The following is a 22,118-nucleotide window of genomic DNA, read 5'->3' on the forward strand; positions in this document are numbered from 1 at the left end:
ACGTAATGCCCTCTTCTCCCTGCCTTTACCATTTTCTATATCCTGGCTTCCTTTATCTCATCACTTAGTAGGTAACAGAGATGTCACTCTCCCAAAAATGTCTATTCTGATCCATGCCTATGTACTTCAGAGATCCTCTCTCTGTATAGCCATAATTATTGCACTTGCTGTCACAAAAAATAATTATCAATTTATGTTTCTGTCTTCATCCCCACCCCCACCATCATTAACTTTGAGCTCCTTTAGGAGAGAATGTCTTAATCACTGTTGAATTCTCAGTGCCTAACAAAGTGTGTGCAGCATGGTAAGCACTCAGTACTTTGTGAAATGATAATGTAAGTGACTGAGGAAGGAAAGAAAGGAAGGAAGGAAGGAAGGAAGGAAGGAAGGAAGGAAGGAAGGAAGGGAGGGAGGAAGGAAAGAAAGAAAGAGAAAAAGAAAGAAAGAGAAAGAAAGAGAAAGAAAGAAAGAAAGAAAGAGAAAGAGAAAGGAAGAAGAGAGGAAGAGAGGAAGAGAGAAAGAAGGGAGGGAGGGAAGGAAGGAAGGGAGGGAGGAAGGAAGGAAGGGAGGAAGGAAGGGGCCCCAGAAGACCAGACAAGTTACAATATTTCTCATTATCTTCATAATTTTTAAGCCAACTCTTAGAACTACAAATAGAAATGACATCCAGTTAATGTATTCCCTTTTGTTAGCATTAAGTGATCACATAGTTTTTAAGGAAATGGCCCCCATTTCTTCTTTCCCTTCTTGGAAAGGTAAAGATAAAACCACAAATAACAATTCGTGGGTCAGTTCACCCATGCTCCCTGAGCTTCTGCAGGTATCCTGTGCATCAAGGCAGGGACCAAGTATTATGCAGAGCTTACATGCTGGGAGCATACCAAGCTACATAACTTGTGGAACCTAGTGCAAAATGAAAATGTAGGGTTCCTTACTCAACAAGCAGGGGTAAAAATGCCATTAAACTTTCATATAAAGCTTTTTACTTTCTTCTTTGATCTCTGTCTGAACTTGTTATGGTGTTTTTTATTTACTATTTAATGTTCTGAGTAAAGAAAAATCAAAATTTCGTGTTATTGGCATGAATTTTGCCATTTGTTTTTATATTGTGCAAAGTCAATTTTAAATGCAAATATTAGAGCATATAACTCATAAGCAGAATCACCAAAATTACAGAATTACTATTTCACAGCTTTAATACAAAGGGTGCACTGAGCTGGCTGGAAGAGCTAACACAAACCAAACTCAGGAAAGTTGAAGGTTGGATGAAGGGAGGGAGAAGGCCCCCAGGCATAGAATCAGCCCAAGGGAGCACTCCCAGTCAAAGGATACTTGGAGGGAGAGCATAGATCCTCACAGGCACCTGGGACCCTGCCTCCTAAGCATGCATAGGGGCCTCACTGCAAGCCTGAGCCCCGCCTCCCACCAGCCCCCTGACTAATGTGCAGCATCTTGGACTGGGCAGGATCTGGGAAATCAAGCCAGGTGTCCCCCTTTCCCAGAAGTCCATCATCCCAATTTATAGGAGACAGGGAACCTCCAAGGATTTTGAAATCTCTGTGTCAGGACATGCTTGGTACCTAGATTGAGGATAAAGTCCAGCCTGCTGCCCACCTGATGTGTCATGGTGCTGCCAGTCACTGGGGACATAGGGGATGCCATGCCTACCCCAAAGTGCGTAGAGTATGAATGCCCAACCCTAAATGTCCCTGTGTCCCTTCCCAGATCATGTTGGGGGTGGAGAGCAGAGTGGCAGCAATTTCGGGACCAGGTGTGGCCGGGGGAGTCCAAGTAGGGGCCAGGGCCCAGGGAGCAGTGAAAAGGTTTTCAATGGAACCCATCCCTGAGAAGTGGTGCGAAACCCAACACATACCCCATTGTCCTATCAGTCTTCACTTACAAAATACAAATTCAAGGGGAAAAATTATGACAAATTTCGAAAGAGCAACCACAGAGCATTAAACTCCAAACACAGGGCTCTTCTGAGCCTGAGGCCCTGCAGGACGCCCAATTAAGTGACTTGCCCATGGCCACAAAGCTAAGTAAATGGCAGAGCTAGGAATAAAACCTACAGTTTTTTCCCACCACACATGCTGCCTCTTTCAGAACAGACTATTTCTGGCAAAAACAACATGAAACTAGAAGATTTACAGCCCTATGTTCTTAACAAAAAAGATGGGGAAAAAAACTAGTTCCTAGCAGGCATATTTTATTTTTAGCCATTTTGCTTTATAGTTTATAAAGCAATTTCATAAACATTATGTACCACATCCCCAAAAGGTAGGCATCATTGTAATCTCCATTTTACAGATAAAGAAAGGAAGTTTATTTGCCCAGAGTCACTCTGCTGTTAGAGAGCAAAACTGTGATGTGAACCCTGGATCTCTGAATTCCATATTCTTTTTGTTAATCTCCAATTCGTTAGGAGAGATTGTGGGAAAGAAGGTTAATGCAGACCGTTGGGCCAGTAAGGGAGATTTCATCCATCTGATCTCTATGAGGCATTTCCACGTGACAGATACTTGCCTAGACACTATGGGATGTGGGGCATCTGGTTTTCTGTTTCCATCATCTGCTTTATTGCCACCTTGGTTGCCACAGCAACTCTACCACTTACTGTGTGATCTAGTCAAGTTCCCAGTTATCTCTAAGCTTCAGTTTTCTCATCTGTAATATGAGGATATTAATAGCAATATCCATTGCATAGACGTTTTCTGAGGATTAAAGCGGTGTCTGGCCCACGGCCAACACTCAATGAATATTAACAACCATTATTTTATTATTATTATTAATTCAGTTGGTGCAGTTGGCTGAGCCCAAGTCCCTGTCCTCTCTCATTATAAATGTATCTCTTAATACTGAACACTCATTTAAAGAAAATGACATCCCCATGAAAAGGAGAGTTATTTTTCAGGCAATATAAGTATATGAGTAGATTTACTTCCTGCTAGAACCTCCAGAACAGATGCTGTGTTAGAAGGGAATATCTGGTCCAAATTTATCATTGTTTAGTTGAGAAAATTAAGTCCCAAGGAGGTTAAATGACTTTTCCAGGTTTACACAATTAATTAGTGATAAGCCAGGACTCCTCATTCAGTGCTCATTTCCAACTACTGTTGCTTCTGTAGGACAAAACATAACTCCATTGCTATCTTTGCTTTGAAATATACCTCTGCTTTCTTATAATACAGGATGATTATGATAACTATATATTCTTCTTATTTTGTTCATTATAATTGATACTAATGCTCATTATAAAGATTATTATACCATGGATAATGATTCAAGTTCATTTGTGTTTCTTGTACACATAAATTGAAGGATATACCCGCATTACTTTCACAGTATGTTCTCTTTTTCCCTGCCGAATAGGAAATATTTTTGAGCCATATGGGATCCTAATTCTCTGAATGCTTTTAGATTATCAGATGTCTCAACTGACAGTCCTGGATGAAAATCAAATAATGAGAATTTGCAAAACTGAAAAAAAAAATTAAGAACATTTTGGTGTTATCATGTACCGGAAATTCCATCTTTATCATTCCTTCAATTAGGAAAAAAAATTAAACATCCTGAATATTAGAATTTTCAGTTCAAACTTTTCAGTCCTTTCCTATGAACTTACTTAGTGATCTTTAGACAGGGTGTTTTTATAATCTATACTTGATGCTTTTACTTATTATTTTATTCTTTCAAGTTTTGTTTTATTCAAAATTTAGCAGACAGATGATAAAGAGAGGTGCAAAGGTGCTTAAGGCATGATCATTTCTCCCAATAAGTTTGCTGTCCAATAAAGAAAACACGAAACATAACACTAAGTAGAAAGAAATAAGAGATTCTATGGCCTATTTAGAATCTGCTTTAACATACGCAGGATGTGTCTATTTTTTAATAATCCCCAATTTAATATGAAGAATTTTATGATGGTTTTGGTACCAGTTGAATATTTTAGAAGTAAAATCCAACAATTTCTTTAATTAGAAAAATTAGGCAAGGGGACATTGAATAATTTTCACTATGAGAAAGAGTGTCTTCCTTTTCTTTATCTTATCTCTCTTTCTGGTTGGGTAGTATTATTTAGTGAAAAAATGGTGGGAGAAAATGAGGAGAGAGTATCCTTCAAGGTTTAGAAGCTATAAAAAGGACAGGGGTGTTTGTGTGCCTTGTACAAACTTTCCCTTTGTACTCAACCTAAGGCCAAATGGTGGAGCCAGGCAACTCTACATCAGCCTGAAGGACTCTTCTTAATTGTGATTTTGCTCAGGTTTCAGTTTAACCCCTTGGTCCAGTAAGGCCCCTTCCTGTCTAACCCACAGTGACCATCTCCTCACACTTAATTCCAGTATTGGTGTATGTCTTAGTCCATCCGGGCTGCTGTAACAACATACCATAGACTGGATGGCTTATAAACAATAGAAAATTATTTCTCACAGTTCTGCAGACTGGGAAGTCCAAGATCAAGTTACAGGCAGATGCAGTGACTGCTGAAGGCCCACTTCCTGGTTTACAGGTAGCGATCTTTTCTCTATGTCTTCACTTGGTGGAACAGGCAGTGGAGCTCCCTGGTACCTCTTTTATAAGGGCACTAATCCCTTTTAAGAGGGCTCTACCCCCCAAGACCTAAGCATCTCTCAAAAGCCACCTCCAAATACCATCACATTGGAGATTAGGTTTTAACATATGAATTTGGGGGGCAGGGTGGACCATTCAGTCTAGAACATGGCACAAATGATTTGTCCCACCACCAAATTTCAGAATGAAAGAAGTCAAAACAAATGGGGGAAAAATGTTTTTCTACAGAAGACATTTCAAGAAAAATGTCTTCAAAACTAAAACAGATATTAAATGTGGAGAAAAGTCAGGAATATTCTGCTCAACTCTTTCAATAAGGTAATAATTGTTCACTGTCCACCAAAGGCCTTCCAAGTTACAAAGGATCTGACTACAAACCTTGACATCTCAAGAGTTCAGGGAAGTGCCAACCTAACATATTCCCAAATGTTCTCATTGTTTCTCTCTGTTAAGATTATAGTGTGTTCAAGTTTCAGGTATAAAATTCTTTCCTATAAAAAAATGTAAAAAAGTATATTTGTGTAAAAATGTACCTTTCTTTAGAATTATGATGACTGTACAGTTTTGGGGTGTCTATCTTTTTCAATTAAAAGCCAAAAGCCACTCCCAAATTTAAAATCTGTCAATCCCACAAACACTTTGGTACTTTCACATTTTGTGAATGTGAACAAAAACCAAAATCTATAGAAAGTAAATTCCTTCCAGTAATCATTTTATGAGATTTCACAATTTTAAGTCAAATGAGAAGAGGCAATTCTATAGATTGACACCGCCTCCCAATTCGGTTTTGATAACATTCATTCTTTGTAACATCCCTTCTCCGTTTTTCTTTGTGGTTACCACAACCAGGACTGTCCAAGATAAATTGTAAATACCCTGCTGCCTCCATTATGACCTCTATTACATGCCAGAGTCCACATCTTCATCGTTATTTTCACTGAGAGATTAACACTGGTCAGAGTCACTTGGATACAAAAGATGGAGAGAGCTTTAAATAATCTTTCTTATTCAGAGACTAACCCGATATCCAATGGGGATATTTGATTTGGGTCGTCAATTGACTGTGGACCTCTCTCTGTCACTTTGTATGAACAATTGACCTCACTCATCCTGGGGGAAGACACAGCCACTTTCTTATGGACACAGAAAGGTACCAGATGAACCCCTCTCTTTTAATCAGAAAAGCAAAAGCTTTTCCAAAGCTCCGAAGTGGGCAAATTATGTCCAACTATAGCTTCAAGGGAGGCTGAGAACATTTAGCTTGTCCAGCCTCCATAGTAGAAGAAAGCAAGGGCGAGGAGGATCAGCCTACCAACAGTGTCTGCCATACCTGCTGAATGCCTGGAGTATGAGGGTTTACGTTTTAATAGGTACTACTCAGTATCTACAGTGTATCAAGTTAAATCCCATATCAAAGACCATTCTGACTTTTATCTTTGCCACCTAGCTTTTCTTTTTGATTCAAATGAAAGATGATATTTGGTTTGGAAACTTGACTCCCAGTGAGACCAGTTCCCATGGTTCTCCAACAGGTAATATTTTTTCCCTAAATTTTTATTGTGGTAAAATATACATAATTTTTAAAAATTTACATTACAATCTTAATCATTTTTAGTTATCATAAAATATATTCGCTGTGTTGTACAATATATCCTTGTAGCTCATGTTATACATAATGGTTTGTACCTCTTACTCCCCTACCCCTACATTGCCCTTCCCCTCTTCCCTCTCAGCAGGTCATATTTTATCACCTTTTCCACAGATTTTGATACTGCTGAGCTGTTTCAGTTTTGGTTGTGGAGCTCAACTTCCATATCACCCAATTCCTCCATCCATACTTCACACCATAGAGCACATTTAAAAATGTAAGACAGTTTATGTCCTTCAGTGTTTTCCATTGCACTTAGAATAAACCCAGAGTCCTTATCAGGATCTGCAAAGGCCCTGCATTATCTATGCCCTGTTTCCCCCTCAAAGTCATCTTATTAGCCTTTAGCCACTAAATTCCAATCTTACTAGCTATCTATCTGTTTCTAGACTGTGCGTGGCTGTTTTCTCACCTCAGTGCCTTTGCACCTTCTGCTCCTTCTGCCTGGAATTCCCTTCTGATGATTCTTGTCATGGTTGAGCTGCTCCTTCTAATCCTTCAGCTCTCAGTTTACATGCCACTTTCTTAGAGAGGCTTTCCTGACCAGTCTTTTTAACATAGGTCTTTCTTGAAAAAAAAACTTTTTTTTTTACCACAGCACTGTATTAATGTCCTTTATAGCAGTGTTTACTAACTGTGTGACTTTGGACAAATTATTAGGTTCTCCTGTCTTCAATTCTTCATTTGCAAATGAGGGTAATAATTGTATCAACCTCAAGGGTTGTTGTGAGTAATCACCAAGGCAAAGCACTTAATAGTGCTTGCCATATATAAAACTTTGCTAACTAATAATTACTCATATTATTTTTATTAGGTTGTTTTTCTGTTTTCCCCACTAGACTGTAAACTCTACAAGTAGAGGGATCTTGTCTGTCCTATTCTCAGTGTATCCCAGGACCTGGCCCAATGCCTGGCTCGTAGTAAGTGCTCAGAAAATATTAATTGAACAAATATATGTTGAATAAATAAATGAGTGGCAGGTCCTACCTCAGTGATACCTTTGTCTGTGGACTAGACTCTGCCAGTTTGTCTTCAGTGTTCAGTGGCCTCCTTTCTAAGGCTGCCAAATTCAGCAAATAAAAACACATGATCCCAGTTAAATTGGAATTTCTATATTTTATCTGGCAACCCTACTTCCCTCACCACCACCTTCACCCTTAATAAGCAACACTTTCTCTTTCTCCCTGCCTTTCTCCTCCTCTTTCCTTCTCCCCTTTTAAGTTTATTTGGCTATTTCTGAATATAGCTCTCAGTGTCAGGAGACCCTATCATCCTTAAATCTGGAGATGTCTGGTCCTTGAGGACACCATCTCTTTGAAGGACTAATGAGTCACCTTTATCACTGGCCTACCAGTTCCCACAGGGCTGAATTATCCCCCTTCACCATCACAGGCTCCTTCTCAAGGGACTGCAACTCACTCTCTCTGGATTCAGAACATGTTAAGTTAGGAACATAAATGTCCTTAATTCATTCCCAGACAACCTCTGCCTTATTATTTCCTTTTTAGGCATCCTCCCTCCTAAATCCTCACTTTGAAAGAGACCTACAGGAAAATTACCCGAACATGGCCCTGACCCTGAGAACATTACTTTCCCAGTTGACCAGCCAGATAGTTTGACAAGCCTCTGCAGAAGAGCTGACAAGTACCGTGCTGTCATTCCCTACCTCCCAGCATCACCCCAGCTCAGAACATGGCAAGTTACTTGGTGCTTTAACCAGGAACACCCTGGGTCACTTATATTAACATGCTTGGTTCTAGGTTACACTACAGTAGTTGGAAGGAGAACTAACCACTTGACCTTTCAGAAGGTAATAATATATTTGCAATAAAATGTGTTGGAGAAACTATGGCAGTCACTCTTAATGGTCTGTCAATGTATACATAAGGCTGTGTGTGAAAACAGGGTCATGGGAGTTACTTCTTGGCAGTGTAACACATCTGTTGACTGAAATCTGCATCCAGAAAAGGTCCCCTACTAAATATTTGGTTCTCTTTCTATAGTGAAGGAAGCATGAGCATCAGAGTCTGAATCAATAAAACACTGATCCCAGATCCACCACATAGTAACCATGTAAACTTGGCTGCATTAGCTCTGCGACTCAGTTCCCTTGTCTATGAAATGAAGATACTACCACTTATGGTAGAAGATTGTTGGAAGGTTTATAAATAAGAAGCGCAGAGTATCTAGTACTCAGTGAATGCTTGATGGCTGGTAGTTAACTGTGAATCATTTTCGGCACTTCTTCCTCTGTGTGGCTGTGCTGGTCATAACCAGAAGCAAATTTTGCTTCTCCCAAAGGAGCCTTTCCTTTTGGAGTTCTGCAGCACTAGTGAGAGATCATCTGCAAGAGGAGCCTGTTGTAAATACAAAGGTTCCATGTTGCTATTCTGTTAAGAGCACAGGGTCCAACCTAACCTAATCACTGCTCACTTTGCTATTGTGAGGCACTAGGAAATGTTCAGCATATCAGATAGAAGAACAAAACTCAGATACCTGCCAAGATTATGTACAGCCTACCCAAGGAAAAAAAATTTTTTTTTAACTTCACAGCTTGTGATTGGAAAAGGACACAGGACAGCTGCTAACTGTTTTCCTTTCATCTCCGCTTTTGGCATGTTCTTCTAATAGCTCTCCTGTCACACTCAGTCTGCAGCACAGTGGGAGCTAAAAGAGTAGGACTGAGGCATCCCCCCAACCCTATCCCCACCCCCTGCTCAGACTCAGCTGCCAGGAAAGACCATTTAAAGCATTTAATATCCGCCCTACCCCTTTGGGAATGGTGTAACCCAGCTAGACACCACGCTTCAAAAGAGAGAGGAAAGTTAAAGCTTTGCAGTTAGTTAGGGAACGTTTAGACTAGAAAAACCCCCAGGTCTCTGCCAACCTGATTCCATGACTCAGTGAACAGAAAGGACTGGAGCAGAGGGGGGAAGAATAGGTCAGATGGCTTTCCAAATTCTCTTCCATAAAGAGGGATTCATCATTGCTTAAATTCTGTAAAATTAAACATAAAATACTTCAGAACACTTGCTTTCAAATGTGAATTTCATATGGTTCAAAGTAAAATACAGGTGGTTTAGGTCTAACCACATTTTTTTACTGAAACTTTTCTCTCCTGCACTAATCCCACTGGAGACGGTATCAGATGATAATTATGAGAAAGGCTCCTATCAGCTATGGAAGGAAGCTACTTAAGTACCTACCTCAGAGAGTTTTTGTGAGAATTAAATAAGGTAATATATCTAAGGTGCTTAGAAGAGAGCCTGGCACAGAATAAGAACTCAGTACGTGTGCAATTTACTTTATGCTAACTTATACCAACTGCCATTAATGTGAAAATAGAAAGAAGACAATAGGTGTTCATATGCTTTATATTTTCATATATATGTATCAGGAAAAAAGTAAGAACATACAAATAAGTTTTATTCACATCAGTTTTTCTTCTTATTTGTGTAAATTGTGGATTAACATCCTTAAAAATGAATAGTCTTCCCCTTTTGCCACTATGAAAATTTTTGACCAAAGACAGTCTTTAACAAATATACATAATTCTAGAATCTACATAAACATATGTCACAAATGAATCATAATTGTAATTTATGATATCACCAAGCCTTGCTCAATACTTTAAGAAATACATAACTGATTACTTAAATTCCCTTTCCCTCTGTCTCTGTAGCTTCAAAACAGATGTTTCAAAGGGGGAGAAGGCTTGAAAAATAAAAAGGAAAAAAATGGTGGTATAAAACTCATTGTAATCATGTGAACTGTTAAATGCTAATCTTAAGCAACAAGTCAAAGATATAGTTTATTTATTCAAATATAGAATTTGCATATATATATATATATAGATGCTTTCTAACTTATTGTTCAGTGATGTGACATTTATTTGAATCAATAATCCATGTGGTCTCTGAAGAATCTAGGAAACTTTCTTCATAAGCTAAAAACATGGAAATTTAGTTAAGGTGTGAACAAGAAATTCTACTGCAGTAGACAGGATATGTTCAAATGGAAGGCTAGGATAGAGATGTGAAGAATGTACTACAAAATTTTCTTCTACTGCCATTTCATTAATGTGAGAGGGGGAATTAAAATTGGAAGAAGCACATCATTCATTATCTGATCACTTATGGTAACTCATATTTCTGTCTGATAAACTAAATAAAGCTTCGTTCCAACACTGATAAGGGATTATAAACTGGTACTCATCACAGTAGCTATCATCATTATCATGTAGCAAAGACATACATTACATTTACCTGTAAACTGATATCAGATTGACTCAGAATCTTTATAGAAGCTTAAAGGTAGCATTGTTATTCCAAGGAAACCATATGTAGTTTTATGCCACCATGTGATTTATGCTATACAATTTATATTAAAAATAAAAGAAAATATGTTTTTCCATGTGTGAATTTGCAAGATTGTGGTGTCATTCTATTACCCAAATATTTTATTTTAAATATTTAAAACCACACAAACTGTAAAGAAGAATCTAACTTAATTATAGAGCAAAAGAAATATTCTCCAATCAATACTATCTTCTTGACATTTTTCAGTCTTGAACTGAAGAGAGAGGATAACACCCAACTCAAGCTTATATTAAGAAATAACCAGTTGTCTATGGTCCTTAAATATGTTTCCTTAGCACTTTATATAATATGCAATGTGAAGGAAAGGCTTCTAAATTAATATATGACATTAAGGTTATGAAAACAAGAACTTTTCAAGCTGAAATTCTCAGAGACAAAAATAATCAGTAGAGATATTTCTGAGATATGATTTCAATAAATAGCTGTTCTACTTCAAATGGATCATTAAGTACAAAGCACTGCTTTTTATGCTATTTGGTCATTTATTAGTTTATCACAACTGAAAAAATCTGATACATAAGATCATAAGATATTCTCCCCATGGTCATAGAAACTTCAGCTCTCAGCTCTTAGTGCACAAAATATTAAATTATCTTTCTTCATTCTACAATTTAAGAAAACAACAAAGACCCCCTGGATTAGACATTTCCTGTCAGTGAAGAAAACAACTATTCTAAAAACACTGCCTTGGGACTTTGATCCTTCTAGAAAGTCATTAACTAAACAACTTTATCTACTGATTATTATTCCTTAAATGTTTGTGCCATGTGCCTGGTAGCATGCTAAGAATATAATAAATAATTTCTCAATTGTACTTGTCATTTTGGTAACATAGATTTCTAGACCCATAATAAAGAAAACTAATGAAAGCAGAACCAGCTACTAATTTGTTTTAATGACTGAAAAATTAGAAGAGAATTTGCTAAAGATTCTAAATTTAATGTTCATGAACTTTGACTAAGAGGAACATCAGTTATAGCCTGAGAATGATTCATGAGTATGTTTGACTCCCTGTTTTGATTCCCTGTCACATCCTCGTTACTGCCCCCATTTATGTGATTCAACTACAGTTTCAATGTCTTTAACTGTAGAGAGGCATTGTCTAATAGAACGTTCTATGATGACCAAAATGTTCTATATTTGCATTATCTAATATGTAGCCACTAGCCACATGTGGCCAATGAATCCTTAAAGTCAGGATTGAAAAGAATCAGATATGGCAATTGAGAGGTCATTCTTAACATTGCATGGAGAACTTCTGTGGAGTTGATGGGGGTAAAGGCCTATTGGGGTGGGCTGAGGAGCAAATGGGAGATGAAGAAGTAGAGATATCATGTGTACCAGGAGATGAGGAGGTGGAGAGTGCAGTGTGATAGGTGGTTGAGTAGAAGACAGACATGATGAAGCTCTACTCAAAACACCGCTGATCTGGCAGTCACATGAAAAATGGAAGGAAGAAAGAGAAAGCTAGAGTGTATGTTCAGTTTTATTGAGGAAAATAAGGAATTAAGCTGAGATTTTATAACATTCAGTGAAGGCAAATGCTAATAAGAGAATAAACTTTAGCTCCCTGGAAAGAATGGAAATATTTATTATCCTTGATAGCACAGCTGTTACCCAAGTACAAGCAAAATGGTTAGTTGTAAGATTTGAAACCTTTGATTTTTCTCTGAAAAGCTGTAAGAATCCATGATACAACAAAAATAAGATATTCTATAATGTCGCTTTATAAGAAATTTTATAAGTTCCTGGTACTGAGATTGATTTGTCAGAAAAAAAATGCATTCTTTCACTTCTCTATAGTTAACTCCTTAAAGCAATTTAAGTTACAAGTTCTGAAACACTAAAATGTAATTTCAAATTACACAATCTATATTTACATAGAATGATACTAATCAAAAGTTGGGCATGACTGAAATCATAGCATTTTACAGCTAAGTGGGTGCTTGTTAAAGGGCTTCATTTTATGGGTGAGGACCACAAGTCTCAGGAATGATATATGACTTAGCCACGTTTGCCCAGACAAGACTCAGACCCAGGTCTTTAGACTCCAAGCCTGGTGCTATTCTGAAAAAAGACTGGCTAGGTGAAGCACCAGGATATTTTTGGTATCCCTATATATCACAATAAAAGAGAAAATAGAAAATTTTAAACAGCATGCTTCACTGGGGATAGTGAATCCTTTTCTTTACATTTCCACAACTAGTACCATTTCCTCTTGGGCAGATTCGCATCATTGGCATTGTGCTTTTCATAGCTTTCACTCATTTTTCAAGTGTTTGGTAATTATCATGGATGCTAGGATATCTGACCCAAAGAGAAGTTGTCTAACTTCCCTACAATTCTTCAGAATGTTTCCTCCCTTAATGAAGACAGGTAAGGTGGTGGTTTAGAGGAAGAACACTGGTCTTTAAGGATTAAATTTTTTAACTCATTTCAGTATTCAAACACTGAAATCAATTACCTACAGATAGTAGCTAATTCAGACTGTAGCATCCTGGTGTGTTTTATGTTTGTACGAAGAAACCAGTTTCTATATTTTGTATAAGCTGAAGCTGTGGGTTGGTAATTTAGCCCATGGAAAATCAGGTAATGATCTAATACAGAGGTGGCCAGAGTTTTTTTATTTTTTGTTTTTGTTTTTTAGGGCCTTTTAACTCCTTTGGAAAACCCCTTAAAGAGTGAAAGTCAAACACAGAATGGTATCATATAACCTACTCATGACACACTAGTCTGTTTCTGAAAATAATAACGCTTTCTCAAAATGAAGTTATTTATATTCTTAGCCATGCTCTATTGTGTGCACTGAGTAATTTCTTGAGAGCAATGTTTCCTATGGCATATTGCCAAGACTGCTTTATTTGTTTTTCATGAGACTTTTTATTATCATGCTGCTATATACCTGAATCGTTCTGCCTCCTCCGAGATGGCCAGGGTAGCTTAAGCACAGGAATGTTACTATGAGTAGGTGGAATGTTTTTGTCCAGTGAATGCCCATTTTAAATCCCTAGCTATGGTACCATTCTAATGACTTTAATCTTTCTAAGAACAGCCAATTATATCCATTTATAACATAGTCTGATATAAAATTGTTTACATTCATCTATTCTGTGCCTGTCCAGGGAAAGACATTAGTCTTTGCACCACAATAAACTGGCCCCTCCTCCTTCATTTTTCTCAGGAAAAGACATCACAATCCACCCCTCCTGCTGAAGCCTGGAAATGATGTGTATTCTGAATTTCTCCATCATTCTGTGCATTCAATCACCAAGTCAAACTTCTTGATAGTTTTCAAATCCACTTACTTCTCTCTGTCTCCCATGACCACTACCTTAGTCTAAGCCCCCATCACCTCTAGAACAACACTGGGGTCTCCTAATGGTCTCTCTGCTCCCATGATTGCCCTTTCCAGTTCATTCTCTTTTGCTTTAGATATCCATCAGTACCATTGCTCTCCATAAATAGGTATTATGTAATTTCTATTCATTACTGTTTTTGTTTTACACATTAGTAGGACAGAGTTTGATTTGTCCATAAAAGCAGTGATCTGAATTCTTGAGCTTCTCTATAGACTCTCTTTTTTTTTTTTCATTTTAAAAATTTATTTATTTTTTTGAGGTACACCAAGTTCAATCATCTGTATTTATACACATATCTCCTATTCCCTCCCTCCCTCGACTCCCCCCCACCCTCCCCATCCCAGTCCTCTAAGGCATCATCCATCCTCGAGTTGAACTCCCTTTGTTATACAGCAGCTTCCCACTGGCTATCTATTTTACAGTTGGTAGTATATATATGTCTATTATAGACTCTTTAATTTAAAGGGAAACTCTAGCTTGCAAGCTCCAAAAGATTAAAATTTAGGGATAAAATAAGCAATTTATAAATTTCTGTGTTAGAATATTAATCAGAGGTCAAAAATCATTGAAATCAGAGAATATCAGGACTAGACTGATCCTTGGACATTACATGGCTCAACCTCATCATTTTATAGGGAAGGAAACTAAGGACCAGCCACAGAAACCAAATTGCTCTTTCTAAATTTGGGATCTCATCATGTAACTCCTTTTCTTAAAATCTGTCCATGGCTTCCCATTGTGGTCAAGATGAAGTTTAAATTCCTTACCATGGCATACAACGTCTGTATAGTCTGGCCTTTCCTTACCCTTCCAGCCTTAAATGTTGCTCCTCTCTCCAACTTATCCTAGATCTTGATACTTCCAAGTACACTGTGTTCTTTCCTACCCACACAACATTGCACATAATTTCTCCTAGTCCTTCCCATTTTGAGTGCTAAATCCAAACCATCCTTCAGATATCTGATTAGATATCATCTCCTCTGAAAACATATCTCAGATCCCCTCTATACTCCCAAGCACATGTCACCACCATAGCATATTCACAGCATACTAACTGCCTTTGAACAATCTGTTTCCATCACTGGACTGGAAGGAACAGACAGTTGAGGGCAGGGACCTTCCTCTTATTCATTGTTCTAGCCTCACATCTTGATCAGGTATCTGACACTCAATATTTAAGATTAATTATTAATCCTCTTTTAACTTGCCTAGTATACTTCAATTTTTCCATCAGCCCTTCTTACAAAATCTATTTTCAGAGGGAAAAAAAACCTGGTTCATTCACATCAACATACAGGTCACTGATAGTTTTAAACAGCAACTCTTCCTAGAAGCATTTTTAGAGGAACAGGGTTTTGAGTCACAGGAATGAATGCCCAATGCAGATAATCCAACCATAAATAGTAAGCCATGACAGTATTTGTGAGGGAAAGGAAACTTTCCCAAAACCTTCAACTCAGTCATATGGGTGACCTGCTCTCACCTCACCCTCACAGAAGAATGACTCTATGTTCTTGTTTATAAAAATCAGATCACTTGTTGGTTATTTTTCTCTGTATTTAGAAAATTATTATTTACCCACAGTAAAAATGCCTGATTTAATTTATAACATTTCTGGTTTTGCTTCAGGGAAGCAATGTTATGGAAGATCAGGATTTGTTGGAAATTGGAATCCTTAATTCTGGGCACAGACAAAGAATTCTACAGGCAATCCAACTCCTTCCAAAGGTAAGCCACGTTTTATCACCCTAGCCCTGAGTGCAGTCCCAGTAGCTTTAAGTCCAGGTGTGCAAGGGGTATTAGTATTTAGGACAACATGTCTGCATATTGATACAACTCCCCAAAGCAGATCTTCTTAGTCCAACTAAACATTCAGACTCATAAGACTACTATGGGCCATAGTAGATTTATCAAGAAAGATGTAACACAGGAATTGCCACTAGCCAGAGGGGCAGCTTCAGAGTTTTCTTCAGTGGGATTCTTTATGTCAGTATAAACATCAGTCCATGCCCTCCAGGTGACAGATCAGGCGCAAGACAAGATCAATATAGGATGGGTACAAGAATGTTCCTGGATTAGAAGCCTCACGCCCTTAAAGGCAGCATCTATTGTAACGACTCCATAGCCCTGGCCTCCAGGGACAAGGAACCTGCCTAATCACAAGTCATCACTCAGGGAAGTCCAAAGAATTGCATCCCCATCAGGTATTTAAAGTTCACATATAAATCTTCCCAATCCAGACACAATTTACCAACCAGACATCATTTTAACTTTAAGTAGTATGTTACCTAGCAACAGAGTTGACCTTCTGTTTCCAGATAAGGTATTATGGGAACCTAAAACAAGAGGTAGGACCTGAGCACTGGTCTTGAGGATATGTGGGATTTTAATTGATAAGGAAAAAGAAAGGCATTTCAGGGGCCAGCAGGAATCACATAGATAGAGGTATGGTCCAGGCAACAAACTGCCAGAAGCATTAGGGGAACAGTGATACTGTGTGATTTAAAATCCAATGGGATTTGCACAACAATGTGAATGTACTTAATGCCTGCCGCTAAACTGTATTCTTCAAGATGGTTTAAGGTGGTAAATTTTATGTTTTGTTATTTCACCACAATTTTAAAAATAATTTTAAAAAAAGAAGAAAACAATCCAATGTGATTAAAACAATTGGAGAGTGGAGTCAGAGTGAAAACAGAAACAGTAGGTTGGGTCAGGTTGGTATCAAGCTAAGGAATTTGAAATTTATTTTGTAAGCACTGGGGAGTGGACATAACTAGATTGCTTTCGGCCAGTTAATTCTGGAGGCTACATGCATGAGGAATTAGAAGGAGGGAATGTCCACTTGGGAAAAGATTCAGGGGGCAAGATTGGAGGCAGGGTAGCAGATGGACAGTAATAGATGCACCTAAATAGATGAATTTATTATATATTTTGTGTTCTTCTCTGCACTTTTCCTTTCTAAGAAGGCTATAATTTCTCCTTCTTAGAATGCGAAAGATAAATATTAACCACTGTTTCTAAGGAAGTGACATGATGAAATTTGCCAACTGACAGTGAACTGAGTTTCTACTGATAGAAACTTACCACTTTTGCAAATTGAAGGAAAGTCAAGCATACAAAGGAGTTTTAAACATACAATTTTCTACACTAAAAGAAAAAGAATAAAGCTTCCTTAGAGCTATATCTGGAAGTAATTCTCATTAACATATTGTTCAGCTCGCTACTTTTGTATCTTTACTTAGAATGTTACTTCCTCAGCAAGTTTTCTCCTCACTCTCAACAAGGACTTCTGCACTGCTGTAACCCCAGAAGCTACCACAGTGCCCAGCCCCTAGCAGGCACTCAGTAAATCTATGAATGACTCCCCACTTGTCACAAATCTGCCTGCCACTTAAAGTTCAACTCAAATGGTTCTGCATCACTTTTTTTGTGACACTTTTCCTAAACTGGAACCACTTCTCACCACCTTAGTAATTATTACCCTAGTCCACACCAACCATCTCTAATCAAGCTACTATAATAGATTGTAACCTGTCATCTCTAGGTTAGACTACTGGAGTCAATTTCTCTTTGGTCCTCTCACCTGGACAATGCATAGATGTCTAATCTCTGTCCTGGTTACCTTTCTTACCACTTTACAGTTGAATTTCCACACAGCACCCAGAAAGAAATGTAAATCAGATCATGCTACATCCTGCTTAAAATCTCCAATGGATTCCCTTCCTAATTTAGAATAGAATCCTTATCATGACCTACTAAAGTTAATAGGATCTGACCCCTTCCCACCAATGTGACCTCATCTCCCACTCTTCCTTTCTCCCACACTCTAGTCATATGGCTTTCTTTTTGTTCCAGAACATGCCAAACTCATTTTTGCCTCAGAGACTTTCTGTATTGGTCTGCCTGCCTGGAAAGCCTTTTCTTCATATCTTCAAATACTTGCTCCTTATGCCATCAAAGCTCAGTTCAGCTGTCACCTCCTCACAGGGTTTTTTGCCCTCAAAGTCACTCCCCTTACCCACTATCACTGTCCTTAATATTGTCCTGCTTCAATTTTCTTCATAGCCCTGTGGCTACCTGAAGTTATATTATTTATTTGTTTGTTTTCTTCCTTATTTTTCATTCTCACTCCCAGGATGCAAGGTGCCTTGGCTATCTTGTTCCCTTGTATACATCCAGTCCCTGGAATAGTGCCTAGCACATCAAAAAATAATTTGTGGAATGAAAGAACACCTTGCTCTTTGTTTCCTCTGAGATTTTTTTATATAAATTTATTTAATTAATTAATTAATTTATTTATTTTATTGGCTGTGTTGGGTCTTTGTTGCTGCACACAGGCTTTCTCTAGTTGCAGCGAGTGGGGGCTACTCTTCCTTGTGGTGCACGGGCTTCTCATTGCGGCGGCCTCTCTTGTTGCAGATCACGGGCTCTAGGCACGTGGACTTCAGTAGTTGCGGCACATGGGCTCAACAGTTGTGGCTCACGGGCTCTAGAGCACAGGCTCAATAGTTGTGGCGCACGGGCTTAGTTGCTCCGCAGCATGTGGTATCTTCCTGGGGCAGGGATCGAACCTGTGTCCCCTGCATTGGCAGGCAGATTCTTACCCACTGTGCCACCTAGGAAGTCCTTTCCTCTGAGATTTGATGGCCCTATGCTTGTTCTATCTGAAGGTACTAATAATATTCTACTACTTCTATGTTATAAACATCCTGAGGGCAGAGACAATGTCACATCCATCCTTGAACTTCCCACTGTGCTTCGCTCAATAAATGCACATTAAAAGAACAAAAGAATTAGTGATTGAATGAATGTTTTTCACATGTTATTCAAATATAAATTTTTTAAATCAAAGAGTACCTGGATTTTTAAGCTATATCTATAATCCTGTAATTGCCATTTTGAGAAACAAAAGAACCTGAACCCAGAATTATTTGAAGAATAAATGAAGTGCTTACTTTTAAGACAGAATATCATTCCAATTAGAGAAAACAACATAATAGAAATAATACAAAATTAAGCTTCTATCAAGAGGCTGATACAAGTGCTTACTATGCACCCAAATGAGTAGAGAATATATAAAAACACCCAAACACATGTTCAGCAGCACAAACAAAATGTTATAACACTACAAATTGATGGTTTGCCTCCTTAGGTAATGAGCCCAATCTTTAGATTGTTAAGAGTGTAATTCTACTGCCAGCATATTCATTTCCATTCACTCTAACTTTGCGCTGCCAAAAAATGGACAAAATGCCTCTTCATTTTGTTTGTGCAATTTTGGTCCTCAGAATATTATGCTCTTCATCTGTCACGAGAGACATTCCATGATTGCTGCCTGAGGTCCTTTAATTAACATATTGTGTTCTGGAATTAAGATTGTTCCTAAACAGAGAAAAGGTGGTTTGCTAACTGTAATCTTGATCTGTTAGCACAGTTCAATGCATGCTTTTTATGCTTTATTTGTATTTGTTGTTTCAAGTTTCAAAGACAAAACTTTATTCTTTTGGTAATAATGTTTTTTTCTATTATGTTCCCTTTTTCTTTTTTTTCTTTTTTTTTCCAGATCTTTATTGGAGTATAATTGCTTTACAATGCTGTGTTAGTTTCTGCTGTACAACAAAGTGAATCAGCTATATGTATACATGTATCCCCATATCCTCTCCCTCTTGAGCCTCCCTCCCACCCTCCCTATCCCACCCCTCTAGGTTGTCCCCAAGCATTGAGTTGATCTCCCTGTACTATGCAGCAGCTTCCCACTTGCCATCCATTTTACATTTGGTAGTGTGTATATGTCATTGCTACTCTCTCACTACATCCTAGCTTCCCCTTCCTCTGCTCCACGTCCTCAAGTCCATTCTCTGCGTCCGTGTCCTTATTCCTGCCCTGCCACTAGTTTCATCAGTACTGTTTTTTTAGATTCCATGTGTATGCGTTAGCATACAGTATTTGTTATTCTCTTTCTGACTTACTTCACTCTGTATGACAGACTCTAGGTGCATCCACCTCACTACAGATAACTCAAGTTCGTTCCTTTTTATGGCTATTATTCGCTTTTTAATATTGATGTATTTACCAGTGCAAAGGTCTGAATGTTCTCCAGTTCATTTGATACACTGAACACAAAGAATATGTTCCATGTATTCCAAGCATAGACATCTTTAGAACAGTAATCGCATTAATTTCTCTTCTCCATCCATTCTTTCCTGTCTTTTACCCTGTCTGACCTTTAGTAGCAAGGCTTACTTACCCATTTTCACCCAGCATCCACTTCCCTCACCAACCCCAACTCGGTCTTTTCTTAGGTCTGAAAGTTTCCCGGGACTTTTACCCTTTTGTCTCTTTTTTTTTTTTTTTTATTTCTCCCCCCCCCCATATATATATAAAATAAAGAAAGGACACATACCAAAAGGGCTATGAGAAGATGGCTTGTTTTGTACTCTCCTAGAAACTTTAAGCATATTGGGCTTTTTCTGTCCCCTAGACACAGGGAAATTATCTGATTACTTATTTGCAACTGTGTCATTTACCTTTTTGCAGGTAAGAATTCTGTGTTGCCAAGTGTTTGGATAATCCTCTAAAAATCCTTTTATAAGGGCGTAATCTCTTTTGTCCTTTGATAATATAACACCTGGAGGTCAGGAATTCAAAAGATTATCATTTTAAAAGTTTGCAGGATTTTGTCTCAATGCCCATAGTGTATCTATTCTCTTAATCGCTCATCCTGAATTGAAAATGTATTTCAGTATGCTAGCAACTTTTATATCACATGCTCACTTCATTTTTTAATCTTTTTTTTTCTTACATTTTCCTGTTTCATAGTATCTTTTCGAATTACTTGGTAGTTATCTACACTTGCTGCTTGCTCCCACTCATCCTTCAGCCTACTTGGGCCTAACTAATTCCTCTACTGACACCCCACACAACCAGTGCTAAGGTCACCAGTGACCAGCAGAGCAGAAGCTCCGTTAGCTGCTTTCATCTCACCTCGGCTTCAGTAGGTTCTGATACTCTTGTCAGCTGTCAACATTGTCCTCTTTTGGCCTCCACAATACCTCTCTGCTTTTCTCTTTCCTTGCCTGCTCATCCTCTCAGTTACATGTTGGAGTTTCTCAAAACTCAAAACATTTAATGACTAGTAAATATAGTTATCACAGGACTCTTGATCATAGCACAGTTTCTGGTACTCACTGTTTTGTTCATTGCAACCCTACTTTTCTTTTACTGCATAATGAACACCTACATTTGTAAGTTCAGTTCAGTTTTACCAGTGTGTGTTAGGCTACATAGTTTCAATTATTTTTTCACTGAACAGCACCAAACACCTCTATCCCAATAAATTACTCCCTTCCCCATCCTCAGTTTGAGATTTTGGTTTAAAAACAAACAAACAAACAAACAAAATAGAGTTGTCTCTTATAACAATAGAAAAACAAGATTCCATGTTGGGTATCTATTGCTGTATAACAAGTTACCTCAAATCTTAGTGGAATATAACAACTTTTATTGTGTCTCTATTTCTGTGGGGAAGGAATCTAGGAGGAGCTTAGCTGGGTCCTCTGGCTCTAGGGTCTCTTACACGACTACAGTCATCTTAACACTCACCTGAGGAAAATCCACTTCCTAGCTAACTCATATGATTGTAGGCAGTATTCTAATTGTTGGAGGTTTGGGGTGGGGGGGGGGGCAGATGAACTGAGGCCTCAGTGCCTCACAAGCTATTGACTGAGGGCCTCCCTCAGTTCCTTGTCACATGGGCCCCTCCATAAGGAAACAAGCTAGTTTCAACAGCACACGCTAGTGAGAGGACAAGAAAGTGCTAGCAAAATGAAAATCTCAGTCTTTTGTAACATCCCATCCTTTTGCCTGTTCTCTTCATTACAATCAAGCCACTAATCCAGCCCAAACATAAGAAGAGGTATTTGCACAAGTGTGTGAATACCAAGAGATGGGATCATTGGGGCCATCCCAGAAGTCTGCCTGCTGCAGATACACTTTGTAATGATCCACTTTATAGCCTAGTTTCTATGTCTACATCTGTGGTCAAAATGGGATAACTGTTACATGGTTACAACAACAACAAAAAGTATCTTTTATTTCCATGGGCCATCTTCCTGGTACTGTGATATTCACAATTAGATGATTTAGTAACACATTAGT

At 38.2% G+C, this 22,118-nt stretch overlaps 1 protein-coding gene across 15 annotated transcripts in view; it reads left to right on the forward strand.

Annotated features, from left to right (window-relative positions):
- ANKS1B (ankyrin repeat and sterile alpha motif domain containing 1B) overlaps positions 1-22,118 on the forward strand; it is a 1,070,894-nt gene that overhangs the window by 726,966 nt on the left and 321,810 nt on the right. For all 15 annotated transcript variants that reach the window (XM_057741211.1, XM_057741212.1, XM_057741213.1 and 12 more), the window contains one exon: positions 15,588-15,686. In XM_057741211.1, the coding sequence (XP_057597194.1) occupies positions 15,588-15,686 (99 nt within the window). The remainder of the gene's footprint in view (positions 1-15,587; positions 15,687-22,118) is intronic.

The sequence above is a fragment of the Hippopotamus amphibius genome, chromosome 7 (genome assembly GCF_030028045.1).
Source record: "Hippopotamus amphibius kiboko isolate mHipAmp2 chromosome 7, mHipAmp2.hap2, whole genome shotgun sequence".
In the NCBI taxonomy this organism is placed as follows: Eukaryota; Metazoa; Chordata; class Mammalia; order Artiodactyla; family Hippopotamidae; genus Hippopotamus; species Hippopotamus amphibius.